Source organism: Crinia signifera, chromosome 8, assembly GCF_055691185.1.
Source record: "Crinia signifera chromosome 8, ASM5569118v1, whole genome shotgun sequence".
In the NCBI taxonomy this organism is placed as follows: domain Eukaryota; kingdom Metazoa; phylum Chordata; class Amphibia; order Anura; family Myobatrachidae; genus Crinia; species Crinia signifera.
In genome coordinates, this window is record NC_139224.1 from 160928445 (window position 1) to 160943209 (window position 14765).

General features: G+C 46.3%; 1 protein-coding gene across 7 annotated transcripts in view; it reads left to right on the forward strand.

Moving 5' to 3' along the window:
• Positions 1 to 9794, forward strand: part of ST3GAL3 (ST3 beta-galactoside alpha-2,3-sialyltransferase 3) — a 303695-nt gene extending 293901 nt beyond the window's left edge. For all 7 annotated transcript variants that reach the window (XM_083157570.1, XM_083157569.1, XM_083157571.1 and 4 more), the window contains 2 exons: positions 5194 to 5340; positions 6334 to 9794. In XM_083157570.1, coding sequence (XP_083013696.1) covers positions 5194 to 5340; positions 6334 to 6423 — 237 coding nt within the window. In that variant the 3' untranslated portion in view covers positions 6424 to 9794. The remainder of the gene's footprint in view (positions 1 to 5193; positions 5341 to 6333) is intronic.
• Positions 9795 to 14765: the final 4971 nt, after the last annotated feature.

Genomic DNA, 14765 nt, shown 5'->3' on the forward strand with positions numbered 1-14765 from the left:
CACACTGATACATCCTACATACATACATAGTAGCAGGAGAAACCACACCGTGCCCGTCCTCTCTGCACCACACTGATACATCCTACATACATACATAGTAGCAGGAGAAACCACACAGTGCCCGTCCTCTCTGCACCACACTGATACATCCTACATACATACATACATAGTAGCAGGAGAAACCACACAGTGCCCGTCCTCTCTGCACCACACTGATACATCCTACATACATACATAGTAGCAGGAGAAACCACACAGTGCCCGTCCTCTCTGCACCACACTGATACATCCTACATACATACATACATAGTAGCAGGAGAAACCACACAGTGCCCGTCCTCTCTGCACCACACTGATACATCCTACATACATACATAGTAGCAGGAGAAACCACACAGTGCCCGTCCTCTCTGCACCACACTGATACATCCTACATACATACATACATAGTAGCAGGAGAAACCACACAGTGCCCGTCCTCTCTGCACCACACTGATACATCCTACATACATACATAGTAGCAGGAGAAACCACACAGTGCCCGTCCTCTCTGTACCACACTGATACATCCTACATACATACATACAGAGTAGCAGGAGAAACCACACAGTGCCCGTCCTCTCTGTACCACACTGATACATCCTACATACATACATACATAGTAGCAGGAGAAACCACACAGTGCCCGTCCTCTCTGCACCACACTGATACATCCTACATACATACATAGTAGCAGGAGAAACCACACAGTGCCCGTCCTCTCTGCACCACACTGATACATCCTACATACATACATAGTAGCAGGAGAGCCCACACAGTGCCCGTCCGCTCTGCACCACACTGATACATCCTACATACATACATAGTAGCAGGAGAAACCACACAGTGCCCCTCCTCTCTGCACCACACTAATACATCCTACATACATACAGAGTAGCAGGAGAGCCCACACAGTGCCCGTCCGCTCTGCACCACACTGATACATCCTACATACATACATAGTAGCAGGAGAAACCACACAGTGCCCGTCCTCTCTGCACCACACTGATACATCCTACATACATACATAGTAGCAGGAGAAACCACGCAGTGCCCATCCTCTCTGTACCACACTGATACATCCTACATACATACAGAGTAGCAGGAGAAACCACAGTGCCCGTCCTCTCTGCACCACAGTGATACATCCTACATACATACAGAGTAGCAGAAGAGACCACACAGTGCCCCTCCTCTCTGCACCACAGTGATACATCCTACATACATACATAGTAGCAGGAGAAACCACACAGTGCCCGTCCTCTCTGCACCACACTGATACATCCTACATACATACATACATAGTAGCAGGAGAAACCACACAGTGCCCATCCTCTCTGTACCACACTGATACATCCTACATACATACAGAGTAGCAGGAGAAACCACACAGTGCCCGTCCTCTCTGCACCACAGTGATACATCCTACATACATACAGAGTAGCAGAAGAGACCACACAGTGCCCGTCCTCTCTGCACCACACTGATACATCCTACATACATACAGAGTAGCAGGAGAAACCACGCAGTGCCCGTCCTCTCTGCACCACACTGATACAACCTAAGTAGGTATAGGCCCTGGAAAAATCAACCATAAAAAGTGACAGTTTTATGACTAGCCCACATTCCTAACATTCCTGACCATATTGATATGAACTGGCGATGCTTTGATATCGTTTCATATTAAAGGATGTCTGTTTTGAATCGCTTGTCACGGAATGCTGCGACCCAAAACAAGAGAATGAAAGAGTGCTATTACGCCATATTAAATCCAGGTAGTTATAGCGGTATTGATAAATATTATGAAGCGGTTAAAAATAAATTTAAAAGAAACGATGTAAGAAAATGGTTACAAGAGCAAGACGCATACACATTGCACAAGCCGGCGAGAAAAAACTATAAAAGGAATATGATCTGCGTGTCGGGGATAAATCAACAATGGCAATGCGATTTGGTGTCGCTCATAGACCTGGCAATACACAACGATGGTATTAAATATATATTAACCATCGCTAAGGCTTAAATATATATTAACCGTCGCTAAGGCTTTTGAAAAAATATTCCAACAGGGGGCCGTGCCTAAGAAACTGCAAACTGACAACGGTAAAGAGTTTCTAAACAAAGTCCTAAAAAAGTTGTTAGAAAAATTTGGAATACAACATTTCACAATAATGATGTGAAAGCCGCTGTTATAGAGCGTTTCAATAGGACTTTAAAAACGCAAATGTGGCGGTATTTCACGGCAAAGAATACCTACAGATATATAGATGTTTTACAAGATTTCATAACCAGTTATAATAGCACTTATCATAGAACGATCAAGTGTGCGCCAAGTGCCGTGAATGATTCTAACGTGTTGAGAGTCTTCAAGGCGACGTACGGCGATTACTTTAGAAGTAAGAAAACACCCATTTGTTTAGCTATCGGCGACCACGTACGCATTTCCAAATATAAGGACATATTTCAGAAAGGTTACGAACAGAATTTTTCTGAGGAAATATTTGTAATATGCGGCGTAAACACTAGAGGGGTTAAGCCGCTTTACAAGCTGGTGGACCTATACGGCGAAGCTATAACCGGTAGTTTTTATCCAGAGGAGTTACAAAGCATCCTACATACATACAGAGTATCATGAGAGCCCACACAGTGCCCGTCCTCTCTGCACCACACTGATACATCCTACATACATACAGAGTAGCAGGGAAACCACACAGTGCCCGTCCTCTCTGCACCACATTAATACATCCTACATACATACATAGTAGCAGGAGAAACCACACAGTGCCCGTCCTCTCTGCACCACACTAATACATCCTACATACATACAGAGTATCATGAGAAACCACACAGTGCCTGTCCTCTCTGCACCACACTGATACATCCTACATACATACATAGTAGCAGGAGAAACCACACAGTGCCCGTCCTCTCTGCACCACACTGATACATCCTACATACATACATAGTAGCAGGAGAAACCACACAGTGCCCGTCCTCTCTGCACCACACTGATACATCCTACATACATACAGAGTAGCAGGAGAAACCACACAGTGCCCGTCCTCTCTGCACCACACTGATACATCCTACATACATACATAGTAGCAGGAGAAACCACACAGTGCCCGTCCTCTCTGTACCACACTGATACATCCTACATACATACAGAGTAGCAGGAGAAACCACACAGTGCCCGTCCTCTCTGCACCACAGTGATACATCCTACATACATACAGAGTAGCAGAAGAGACCACACAGTGCCCAACCTCTCTGCACCGCACTGATACATCCTACATACATACAGAGTAGCAGGAGAAACCACACAGTGCCCGTCCTCTCTGCACCACACTGATACAACCTAAGTAGGTATAGGCCCTGGAAAAATCAACCATAAAAAGTGACAGTTTTATGACTAGCCCACATTCCTAACATTCCTGACCATATTGATATGAACTGGCGATGCTTTGATATCGTTTCATATTAAAGGATGTCTGTTTTGAATCGCTTGTCACGGAATGCTGCGACCCAAAACAAGAGAATGAAAGAGTGCTATTACGCCATATTAAATCCAGGTAGTTATAGCGGTATTGATAAATATTATGAAGCCGTTAAAAAATAAATTTAAAAGAAACGATGTAAGAAAATGGTTACAAGAGCAAGACGCATACACATTGCACAAGCCGGCGATAAAAAACTATAAAAGGAATATGATCTGCGTGTCAGGGATAAATCAACAATGGCAATGCGATTTGGTGTCGCTCATAGACCTGGCAATACACAACGATGGTATTAAATATATATTAACCATCGCTAAGGCTTAAATATATATTAACCGTCGCTAAGGCTTTTGAAAAAATATTCCAACAGGGTGCCGTGCCTAAGAAACTGCAAACTGACAACGGTAAAGAGTTTCTAAACAAAGTCCTAAAAAAGTTGTTAGAAAAATTTGGAATACAACATTTCACAATAATGATGTGAAAGCCGCTGTTATAGAGCGTTTCAATAGGACTTTAAAAACGCAAATGTGGCGGTATTTCACGGCAAAGAATACCTACAGATATATAGATGTTTTACAAGATTTCATAACCAGTTATAATAGCACTTATCATAGAACGATCAAGTGTGCGCCAAGTGCCGTGAATGATTCTAACGTGTTGAGAGTCTTCAAGGCGACGTACGGCGATTACTTTAGAAGTAAGAAAACACCCATTTGTTTAGCTATCGGCGACCACGTACGCATTTCCAAATATAAGGACATATTTCAGAAAGGTTACAAACAGAATTTTTCTGAGGAAATATTTGTAATATGCGGCGTAAACACTAGAGGGGTTAAGCCGCTTTACAAGCTGGTGGACCTATACGGCGAAGCTATAACCGGTAGTTTTTATCCAGAGGAGTTACAAAGCATCCTACATACATACAGAGTATCATGAGAGCCCACACAGTGCCCGTCCTCTCTGCACCACACTGATACATCCTACATACATACAGAGTAGCAGGGAAACCACACAGTGCCCGTCCTCTCTGCACCACATTAATACATCCTACATACATACATAGTAGCAGGAGAAACCACACAGTGCCCGTCCTCTCTGCACCACACTGATACATCCTACATACATACAGAGTATCATGAGAAACCACACAATGCCTGTCCTCTCTGCACCACACTGATACATCCTACATGCATACAGAGTAGCAGGAGAAACCACACAGTGCCCGTCCTCTCTGCACCACACTGATACATCCTACATACAGTACATACAGAGTAGCAAGAAAGACCACACAGTGACCATCCTCCAGGGGTGGATTGGCCTGCCGGGAAACCAGGCATTTTCCCGGTGGGCCGGCTCATTTAAGGTAAATTGCGGCCGCTCACTCTCCCTGCTGGGCTGCGGACCGCCATCTACACGGTTAGTGGCCACAGCACGATGCCCTCATTAAACATGGCCGCAGCCAGCCACAGGTCACCCAAACTTAAAATGGCTGCGGGAGGGCTGGTGTGCATGCGCGGCTGCACACAGCTTCTCGTTATAAGTCTGCCATCACACAATGACTGGCGATCAGGTGCCTGGCTGTCTGTGCCACAGGTAGGGTGCAGGTGGTGGGTTACCCTGTGCTAATGTAATCTCTATATTTGTTTCTTCTCTGCAGAACATACCGACTCTGGGTAGTGTTGCTATCACTATGGCACTGCACAACTGTGACGAGGTGGCAGTGGCAGGTTTTGGGTATGATATGAACCTTCCCAATGCGCCTCTGCACTACTACGAGACTACCAAGATGGCAGCCATTAAAGAGGTAACATGGGCTTTCCTGGCGCGGATTTGTGTTTTCATCTTTATTGAGCATAAAACAATTTCTCTCAGTGCTCCTCTTAGTGACTATACTCATTACATTGTGTGACAGTTCTCCTCAGTGACCACTCATTACATTGTTTGACAGTTTTCCTCAGTGACCATAGGAGGAGCTTAGTGATCATATCTGCCTGACATTCATTCCCCTTGTTACAATGTTTGACAGTGACCACTCATTACATTGTGTAACAGCACTCTTCTCAGTGACTATACTCATTACTTTGTGTGACAGTTCTCCTCAGTGACCACACATTACATTGTGTGACAGCGCTCCTCTCAGTGACTACACTCATTACTTTGTGTGACAGCTCTCCTCAGCGAACCCTACTCATTACATTATGTGACAGCTCTCCTCTCATGGACTCTACTAATTACATTGTGTGACAGCTCTCCTCAGTGACCACTCATTACTTTGTGTGACAGCTCTCCTCAGCGAACCCTACTCATTACATTGTGTGACAGCGCTCCTCAGTGACTCTACTCATTACATTGTGTGACAGCGCTCCTCAGTGACTCTACTCATTACATTGTGTGACAGCGCTCCTCAGCGACTCTACTCATTACATTGTGTGACAGCTCTCCTCAGTGACCACTCATTACTTTGTGTGACAGCTCTCCTCAGCGAACCCTACTCATTACATTGTGTGACAGCGCTCCTCAGCGACTCTACTCATTACATTGTGTGACAGCTCTCCTCAGCGACCCTACTCATTACATTATGTGACAGCTCTCCTCTCATGGACCCTACTAATTACATTGTGTGACCGCTCTCTTCTCAGTGACTATAGGAGGAGGAGCTCAGTGATCATATCTGCCTGACATTCCCCTTGTTACAATGTGTGACAGTGCTCCTCTAAGTGACTGTAGAAGTAGGAGCTATCTGCCACATTGTACAGCACAACTGAAACCCAGTCTCTCATTCCTTTCTATGTTTCAGTCATGGACTCACAACATTCAGAAGGAGAAGGAATTCTTACGGAAGCTGGTTAAGTCGCGTGTAATTAATGACCTCACTAGCGGCATCTGATGGGAATCTTTGTAACGTGGACACTAACCATTCCCAGAGCTATTGTGAACAGCCCTCAAGAAGGGAAAACCAGACAGGCTTGCATGCCACGAAGGTGTCTGACGTTCCACGGGGGAGCTCGGTGGGACACAACACAGCGGCCATAAGAAGAGGAAGATGTGACAACTATTCTTTAAACCCTTTTTTTATTTAGTAGATATGACTTTAATACGGAAAAAAGGACACTGTTATCGTGTTAAAGAATCTATGTGCCAAGCGTAGCCCTGGTTGCCATGCCAGGTGCGGGTGGTACAGCACATGCATTTTGAATGTATAAAGTATTATTTTTAGACGCAAGCATGGGAGGAGATATGGGTAACAATACACTAATACATATGCAGGTAAATGCACATACTGACATATCTCCGGATGCCACTTGCAGGAAGATAGAAAATATGACCGTCCAGGACTGGGGCATTTGTTGGTGCTGCTATTACGTAGATAGGCAAATATTTGATCTATCTATATACAGTATCTGTCTTTGATGAGTGTTTTTATGTTTTTTGGAGGGGGGGGGGGGGGTTTCGGGTGGGAAACTTGTATAAAGTCATCGATCAGTGTTAGACTTGTGCTGTTGATCAGTGTTTGACCCCTTTGCACCCAGAAGAACCGGAACAGCAGTCGGGCTCTGAGCTTGGTTCCGCCATGGGACCCAGGCCCAAACCAGGTTCCTTCTACCACCATCTCTGTGACTCATGGAGATATCAGCAATACATTTCATATCAGTTAGAACCATGGGGACTACACTACGTATCCTGCAGCTGTACACTGATCCTCAATGAGCAGAGAGATCGTTCCGCTAGAGTGGCCGATGAAATCCTGTAATAGGACTTATCATTAAAGTCCATTCTAAGCCGGACTGTTCTGTGCCTCCTGTATTTCCTTTTCTGTGTCATTGCGTTTCATCAAACTTCACATCCTACATACATACATACATACATACATACATACATACATACATGATACAAAATAACCTGCCTGTTAAATATATTTTATTTATTTATGTACAGTTTCTTACATAGCAGCATGTTCCGTTGCGCTTTACAATTGAAAACAACAGTGATTAAACAGTAGAAACAAACCGACATGGAGGTAGGAGGGCCCTGCTCGCAAGCTTACAATCTATAGGGATAATAGGAGGGATACATAAGGATAGAATTCCATAGCAAGGCAGTACCACTAGATTACAAGACAGTCCTGATGGGATGCAATTATAATTAGTGTTCATTCTAGCACCCGCCATCTTTGAAAACACATGCAGTTCCTCTTCCCTGCCTGGGGTGTCGCTGTCTGCTGTAGTTCTTCTAGCACAGTGTGGTCTGTATATCAACACTGATATGCAAGACACTACAGCAGACAGCGACACCGCAGGCAGGGAAGAGAAACGGCATGGGTTTTCAAAGAGGGCGGGTGCTAGAATGAACACTACAATTATATATAAATGCTACTGGAGGTTATGTGGGTGTTCCTGAATATGATCGGTTTGCCTGAAGAGGTGAGTTTTCAGGGAACGCTTGAAAGTTTGGAGGATAGAGGAGAGTCTTAGTGTGTGTGGGAGGGCATTCCATAGGGTAGGTGCTGACCGACAAATATGCTGCAAGTGTAAGTGGGAGCAAGTAATGAGTGTGGATGAGAGACGCAGATCTTGTGCAGAGCGGAGAGGTCTGGGGAGGGGGGGGGGGATATATTTTGAGATAAGCAAAGAGATATAAGTCGGTGTAGTCAGAGTAATGGCTTTGTATGTAAGTAGAAGTATTTTATATTGAATGTGGTAATATACAGGCAACCAATGGAGGGACTGACAGAGCGGATCAGCAGAGGATGAACATCTAGCCAGGAAGATCAGCCTCGCAGCTGCATTCAGCATGGATTGTAGTGGTGAGAGTCTTTCCTTAGGAAGACCGGTACGGAGGCCACTGCAATAATCAATGCATGATATAATGAGTGCATGGATTAGAGTTTTTGCAGTGTCTTGTGTAAGGTACAGACACATTTTTGATATGTTTTTTAGATGCATGTAACATGATTTAGAGACAGACTGAATGTGAGGAATGAAGGACAGTTCAGAGGCGAGGATGACCCCTAGGCAGCGAGCTTGTGGAGTAGGATTAATTGTTGTGTTCTCTACAGTGATAGAGATATCAGGTTGGTAACTGCTCCTGGCTGCTGGGAATATAATTAATTCTGTTTTGGAAATGTTGAGTTTGAGGTGGCGAGGTGATATCCAAGATGAAATGGCAGAAAGACATTCAGAGACACGGAGCAATACTGATGGTGACAATTCTGGGGAGGATGTATGTAATATCTTGTTAAATGTAAATGATACGGTTATTAGAAACCACCAGGTTACCACATGCAGATACGGGGCCTGATCCAAGATGGGGGCAACGCAGAAATGAGGACGTAACTCTTACACCACTTTTTTTGCACTGCCTTCAGGCCACATCTCAGCAATGCCAATCAGTTTGTCTAATACCATCTGACCCCTTTGGGTGGATGACCGGTCGGACGGCGGGAGCAGATGACGCAGCTCTCCGGCTGCAGTGAGGACACCGGAGTGCTGAGTCATCTATATACGCCGCCTGTCCTCATCTGCGCCCGCCGCCTGTGTGGATCCCCGTCTGACAGCAAACTATGAGAACCACCAACCGGGTAAGTACCCCTACCTCTTTCACACTGGCTAGGACCCCGGGTTGAACTGCTGACACATGTGATGACCTTCTGCAGTAACTTGCTGGGGTCCTGTCATTATTTATATTGTCTGATGGGGTCCCAGAGCAAAATAGTTTGAGGACCCACCCATTAGTGGAAACATCATTGTTTAACTGTATTAAGAGATCAAAGCTATTCATTATATGAAAGGGTCAATATTATGTCATTATTAACTGGTGTTTACAATTGCGTTTAATGAAGCGAGCATTGTATACAGTGCATCCGGAGGGAATTCACAGCGCTTCACTTTTCCCATATTGTGTTACATTACAGCCTTATTCCAAGACGGCCCTCTCCCTCCCCCCCCCCCCCCCCCCCCCCCGCTCGCTGTCCTGGGTGTGTGCACCTAGCAATCTCACTATTCGCAGTAATGGTTGTAAAACCTCAGCGTCCCGACCAATAACTCCACAGCATAGATGTAAGACCACAATACAACCATTAACACAGAGTTTATGGCACATATTCCATTCATTCAGTAGTGACCCGCTTTCCAGTAAGCAGCTTATTGCGGTCAGTCCTTGCCAATAATCGACACCAGAATCATAATTAGAGGTTTAACGAGAGCTCGTAATTAAGCTGTAATTCTATTTTACTTTTGAAATAAAGTAACTGTAACGGAACCTTTGTTTGACTCTATTATGTTGAACATGGACATTATATCGCTTCCAGGACTTAATGTTACTTTTGCTGTCCAGGAAACGGTTTAGGCAACAATTAAACGTTTTCCATAAATAATTTCACGGTCCAGAGGCTCGCGTCCAAAGGAATCATAGCTTCCAGCAACTCCAGCTAAGACCAGGCGGCGTCCCACTGTCAGACCGCAATACGCACAAGCTGTCATTCAGAAGGATTATTTTGCCGGTATAACAGATTTGTCCATTGTTCCCTTACCGCAGGGTGGCGCATGCCACAGCCACAGGTGTTGGCCTGACAGATCACGCCAGGTCTAGGAGGCAGTGTTGGATGAGGGGCTATACTAGAGAAGGGGAGGGATGGAGATGTTGCCTAAATGTGAATTTGAGATCATCCTTTACTCAGAGCATTGGGCCTAATTCAGTAGGCTATGCAGATGAGCAAATATCGCAAGGCTTTAAACTGTTGTCGCATTGTGAAAAAGTTGACGGCAGTCTAACGGACGACATAGGCGTCCACTCGGCTTTGTGGGGGAGATAGGATGCAGAATTTGGACCTTTCTAGGTGGGGGTGCGTCTGCCTGACCTCACACGTACATCCGCTGCAACCCAAAAGATGTCGATGCACCTGGCTTGCAGGTAGCCTGCACAGCCAGGGGGCTACTGGTATTATGTCAGCGGCTCACTAAGCAGCGCAGCGTTCACGTAGTAGCATCAAGTCGTGGGAAGCGGTATGCGGTGCAGCCTTTACTGGTGCTGAGCAGCCCCCCCCCCCCCATGCTGCTGTCAGGGGTTTTAGTTTAGCGATTAATCACAAGACTACAACCCTTACTGAATCAGGCCCATTATGGAGATAATGTACTAAAAATGGACAAAAAGTTCTAATGCTCCCTTTTGCCAGTGTTCATACTTATTCCCATTTTGCCCATATACCAGATTTGCTCCCGGGGTCAGCGCTGCAGTTACCGTATTACCTGCCGGCTTTCGCCACCTATAATTTCCATTTGCGTTGGGAAACTTATTTAACAATCACGGCGGCTTTACGTTTCCCCGGGCTTAATTCAGACCTGATCGCAGGGCAAATTTGTCCTTAAAATGGTGAAAGTCATGCAGCACTGCAGGTGGGGCAGATGTAACCCGTTCAGAGAGTTAGATGGGACTCCTATCAGCAGCACAGCATCAAACAGCTCTTCCACAAAAGAGAACTACAGTATAGCGGTTAATGACCATAATATGTAGAACAATCGCACATTATCGCTGACGCAACGTATCTTCAGGTTACTACTTCACCAAACGTTCCCTTGCAGAAACAAGACCTGTTAGACCAGCCTCTGTCAGGACTTGAACCAGTCTTTGGCAGTTTACAAAGACATCAGCCTACATGAAATAACAGAACAGAGAGGCGACACGGCGGCTCCCAGGGCAGCGGATGGTTTCATCCTCATGCTGATTTTGTGTAGAGGTTAGAAGTTCACCTTTATTGTACCATCCTGGTCATGATGGTATTTCCCACCCATCGGAACTCCTGGCAGAAAATGCAGGCCCTGGAGCTGTATTCTGTAGGGCGTGGAAGTGAGGGCGTCACTGGAATTTGGCACATGGCAAAAGAGAATATATTCAACACAGGCAAAATTACCATAGAGAACGAGCGCTCCCTCCCATGCAAAGATCAAGAAGACTCCAGTTTTTTGAATGAACGCACTCAGCCAAAACGTGAGTCACTCGGTCTTGTGAGCAGCTGAGACAAAGCTCTATGGTGACATCAAAGCTTCTGGGAGGATCCAACCGCTCACCTGTTCCCTGCAAGCACTCGGGTCACCGTCTTATCCCTGGCAGAGCAATGCCATGCTCTGGGCCTATTTTCACAGCAGACTAGAGAGTGTTGACCAGGTCATCAGTGTCACTCACACACAACACGACAAATGACCATTGGGACCCCTGGCCAAGCCACCATCCAATACTTGCTTTGGGGTGTGATGTAATGGCTTTTACATGTTCGCAGCTGATTCACAAGATGTTCCGCTGAGCGGGAATGAAAGATAACTACCCACTAGGCAGATAGACCTTCAATCCGCGCAGCTTGTGTCATGAGGCCGACACAGAGATAATACAGCCGTTCTCCATTTACTAAGCGCCAAAAAATAAGCTTAGAAAAGGAGATCCGGTACTTGTGTACTATCATGGCGCCCATCGCATCGCAGACCATAAGGCATGCGACGGTATGCGATGCAACGAGATTTCCCCCGATGTCATACAATGTTAAAATTGTATAGCATTGTATATGGCATACAATGCGATGCGATTTTAAATTGTATAAGCACCCTAATGGGGCTAACCCCCACTATGAACGTGAACCCGAAGCGTGGCGAGCACAGCGGTACATGTCATCCGACCTTTTCATACCCCCACTATCCACGTCGGCGTGGAGTTGATTTTATATAGTGTGGCGAGCCGCCGAGCCCAAAGCGTGGCGAGCGCACGCGGAATACATGTAAAGTAATACGCGTCCCCTCGCAGGGGCTCGCTGCGCTCGCCACGCTTCGGGCTTGGTGGCTCGCTGCGCTCGCACACTATATAAAATCAACTCCACGCCGATGTGGATAGTGGGGGTATGAAAAGGTCGGAGGACTCGTACCGCCGCCCCTCGCGGGCTCGCTGCGCTCTCCACGTTTCGGGTTGGCGTTCATACTGGGGGTGGTGTGGGGGTGCATTTAACATTGTAAGCACCCATTACGGTGCCTATAAGCACCCATTAGGGTGCTTATACAATTAAAAATCGTATAGGGGGCTTATACAATTTTAAATCGCATCGCATCGGTGTGCATCCGGTGTATGGCATGCGATGCGATTAAAAGTCGTGCGACTTAATATCGGGGGCGCCGTGATAATACACAAGTACCAGAGATCCAGATATAGCCGCGCTTACAGAGCCATATAACAACAGGTGCGCCATGTCTGGCGAAGGTGCACACTTGTGCACCGAAGTCACACCCACGACTAAAAAAGCATTAGCCGGCGCAAGGTGCAGTGTAGCGTAATAGAGTCGTAGGTGCAAATGGTTGCGCCCAGCGGCCATATCTCAGCTAAATCTGTGTAAAGCAATGGGCCGGTAGAATGCATAGAAAGATCCGTTATTCTAACCAATAGAAAAACAGAAGGTACTTGTGTATTATCACCGCGCCCGCGAAATCGGCCGCAAAAATCGGATGCGATTTAGTGGCAGATTTGCAGCGATTTCCTGCTGATTTGCATGCTATTCCATCCTTGCATACCCCCACTATCCAAGTCAGCCTGAAGCGTGGCGAGCGGACGCGGTACACGTCCTCCCGACTGGTTCATACCCCCACTATCCACGTCGGCGTGGAGTTGTTTTTATAAAGCGTGGCGAGCGAGGTGGTAAACAATCCTGAAGCGTGGGGAGCGGATTACTTGACATGCATTCCGCGTCCCCTTGCGGGGCTCGCCACGCTTCGGGATCGTTTTCCGCGTCTGCTTGCCAAGCTTCGGGCTCAGTGGCTCGCCACGCTTTATAAAAACAACTCCACGCAGACGTGGATAGTGGGGGTATGAACAGGTCGGGAGGACACGCTTCGGGCTGACTTGGATGGAGTGGGTGTGCAAGGATGGAATAGCATGCAAATCGGCCGGAAATTGCTGCAAATCGGACGCTAAATCGCATCGCGGATCGAATCAGCCGCTTAATCGCATACGATTTAGATGAAATCAGGCGCCGTTATAATACATGAGTACCAAACAAGAATATCACATACCACCTTCCCCCCACAACCACCACCACCCTCCCCCAAATAAAAAGTCGGCATCTGTATATAAATTGGTCTAGTGAGGACCTCTTAAGATTTTTATTCTTGACAGTTATAATAATAATAGTTTAACACTCGCAATGTTATTAACATCGCAAAGCTAAACACAGATTATATGGATGAAATACAGGTCTACAGAAAGTCAGACAAAATCTAAACAAAATCCCCTAACTGGCCTCCACGACCCAAATTATCTGTGCTGACCAGAGGCCGGTCTATGAGTCACTGATCGCACATTGGTGAGGACACCGATTCCTTACACCTGTGCTCTGATCACACCTGTACACCCAGGGGAGTAACAATTTGGACAACACAGCATGTGATTATTTCAGTCTCATGGGCCTGGTTTTTTTATTGTTTTTTTCCTTACAGGTGCTCTGCAGGTGTCAGTGTGCGCTGGATGCAGGTTCATGCTGGCACCTGTAGTTCGCCAAGTTTTTTTTTAGATAGAGGATTGGAGGACCAATGGATGCTCATACAAGAGCGGTCTGTCTCCTGGATACGATATACCATGACGGCAGATAAGAACCACTTGGCCCATCTAGTCTGCCCCTTGTTTAAACATGTTACCGAGCCAGGTTAAGTCCATGTTCCGTTGTCTGTACAGTTTACCCCGCACAGTGGGACTGATTCAGAGAATTTACAGAGTTGCACACAAGCGTTTTTGCGGTTCCATCCACCAAAATGCAAACGCAGCAGGCGGTGTCTGTCTATATGAGGCAGAAAGTGCACGTTGCCTCGGATCACTACTGTGACCATTGTTTTGACTTGAGCAGGACATTGCTTGGGATTGGCATAGCCTGAAGCTTGCACAGCCTGGCTGGTACCTGGCAGATGGCGACTCCGGGAAATCCTTATGCCTCCATTTCGCTGCCACGTCATACCACCGCTCCACCCTCCCAACACCACAGCCTCGCGAATGGAGGGTTGCACATGGGCAGTACTCGTCCTGCGCATGTATAGTCCTCCCGGACTAATGCCAGGGCCGCAGTCTAGGAATTCTATCTAAATATTGCCGCCCCCCCCCCCCCAAAAAAAAAAAAACAGTCGCTGTGAGTGAGGCTGACATTTTTTGCAGATATTTTGCACTTCTTTGACAGAAACGTCGGCACTTAAAGGGTTAAATGTCAGTAAAAGG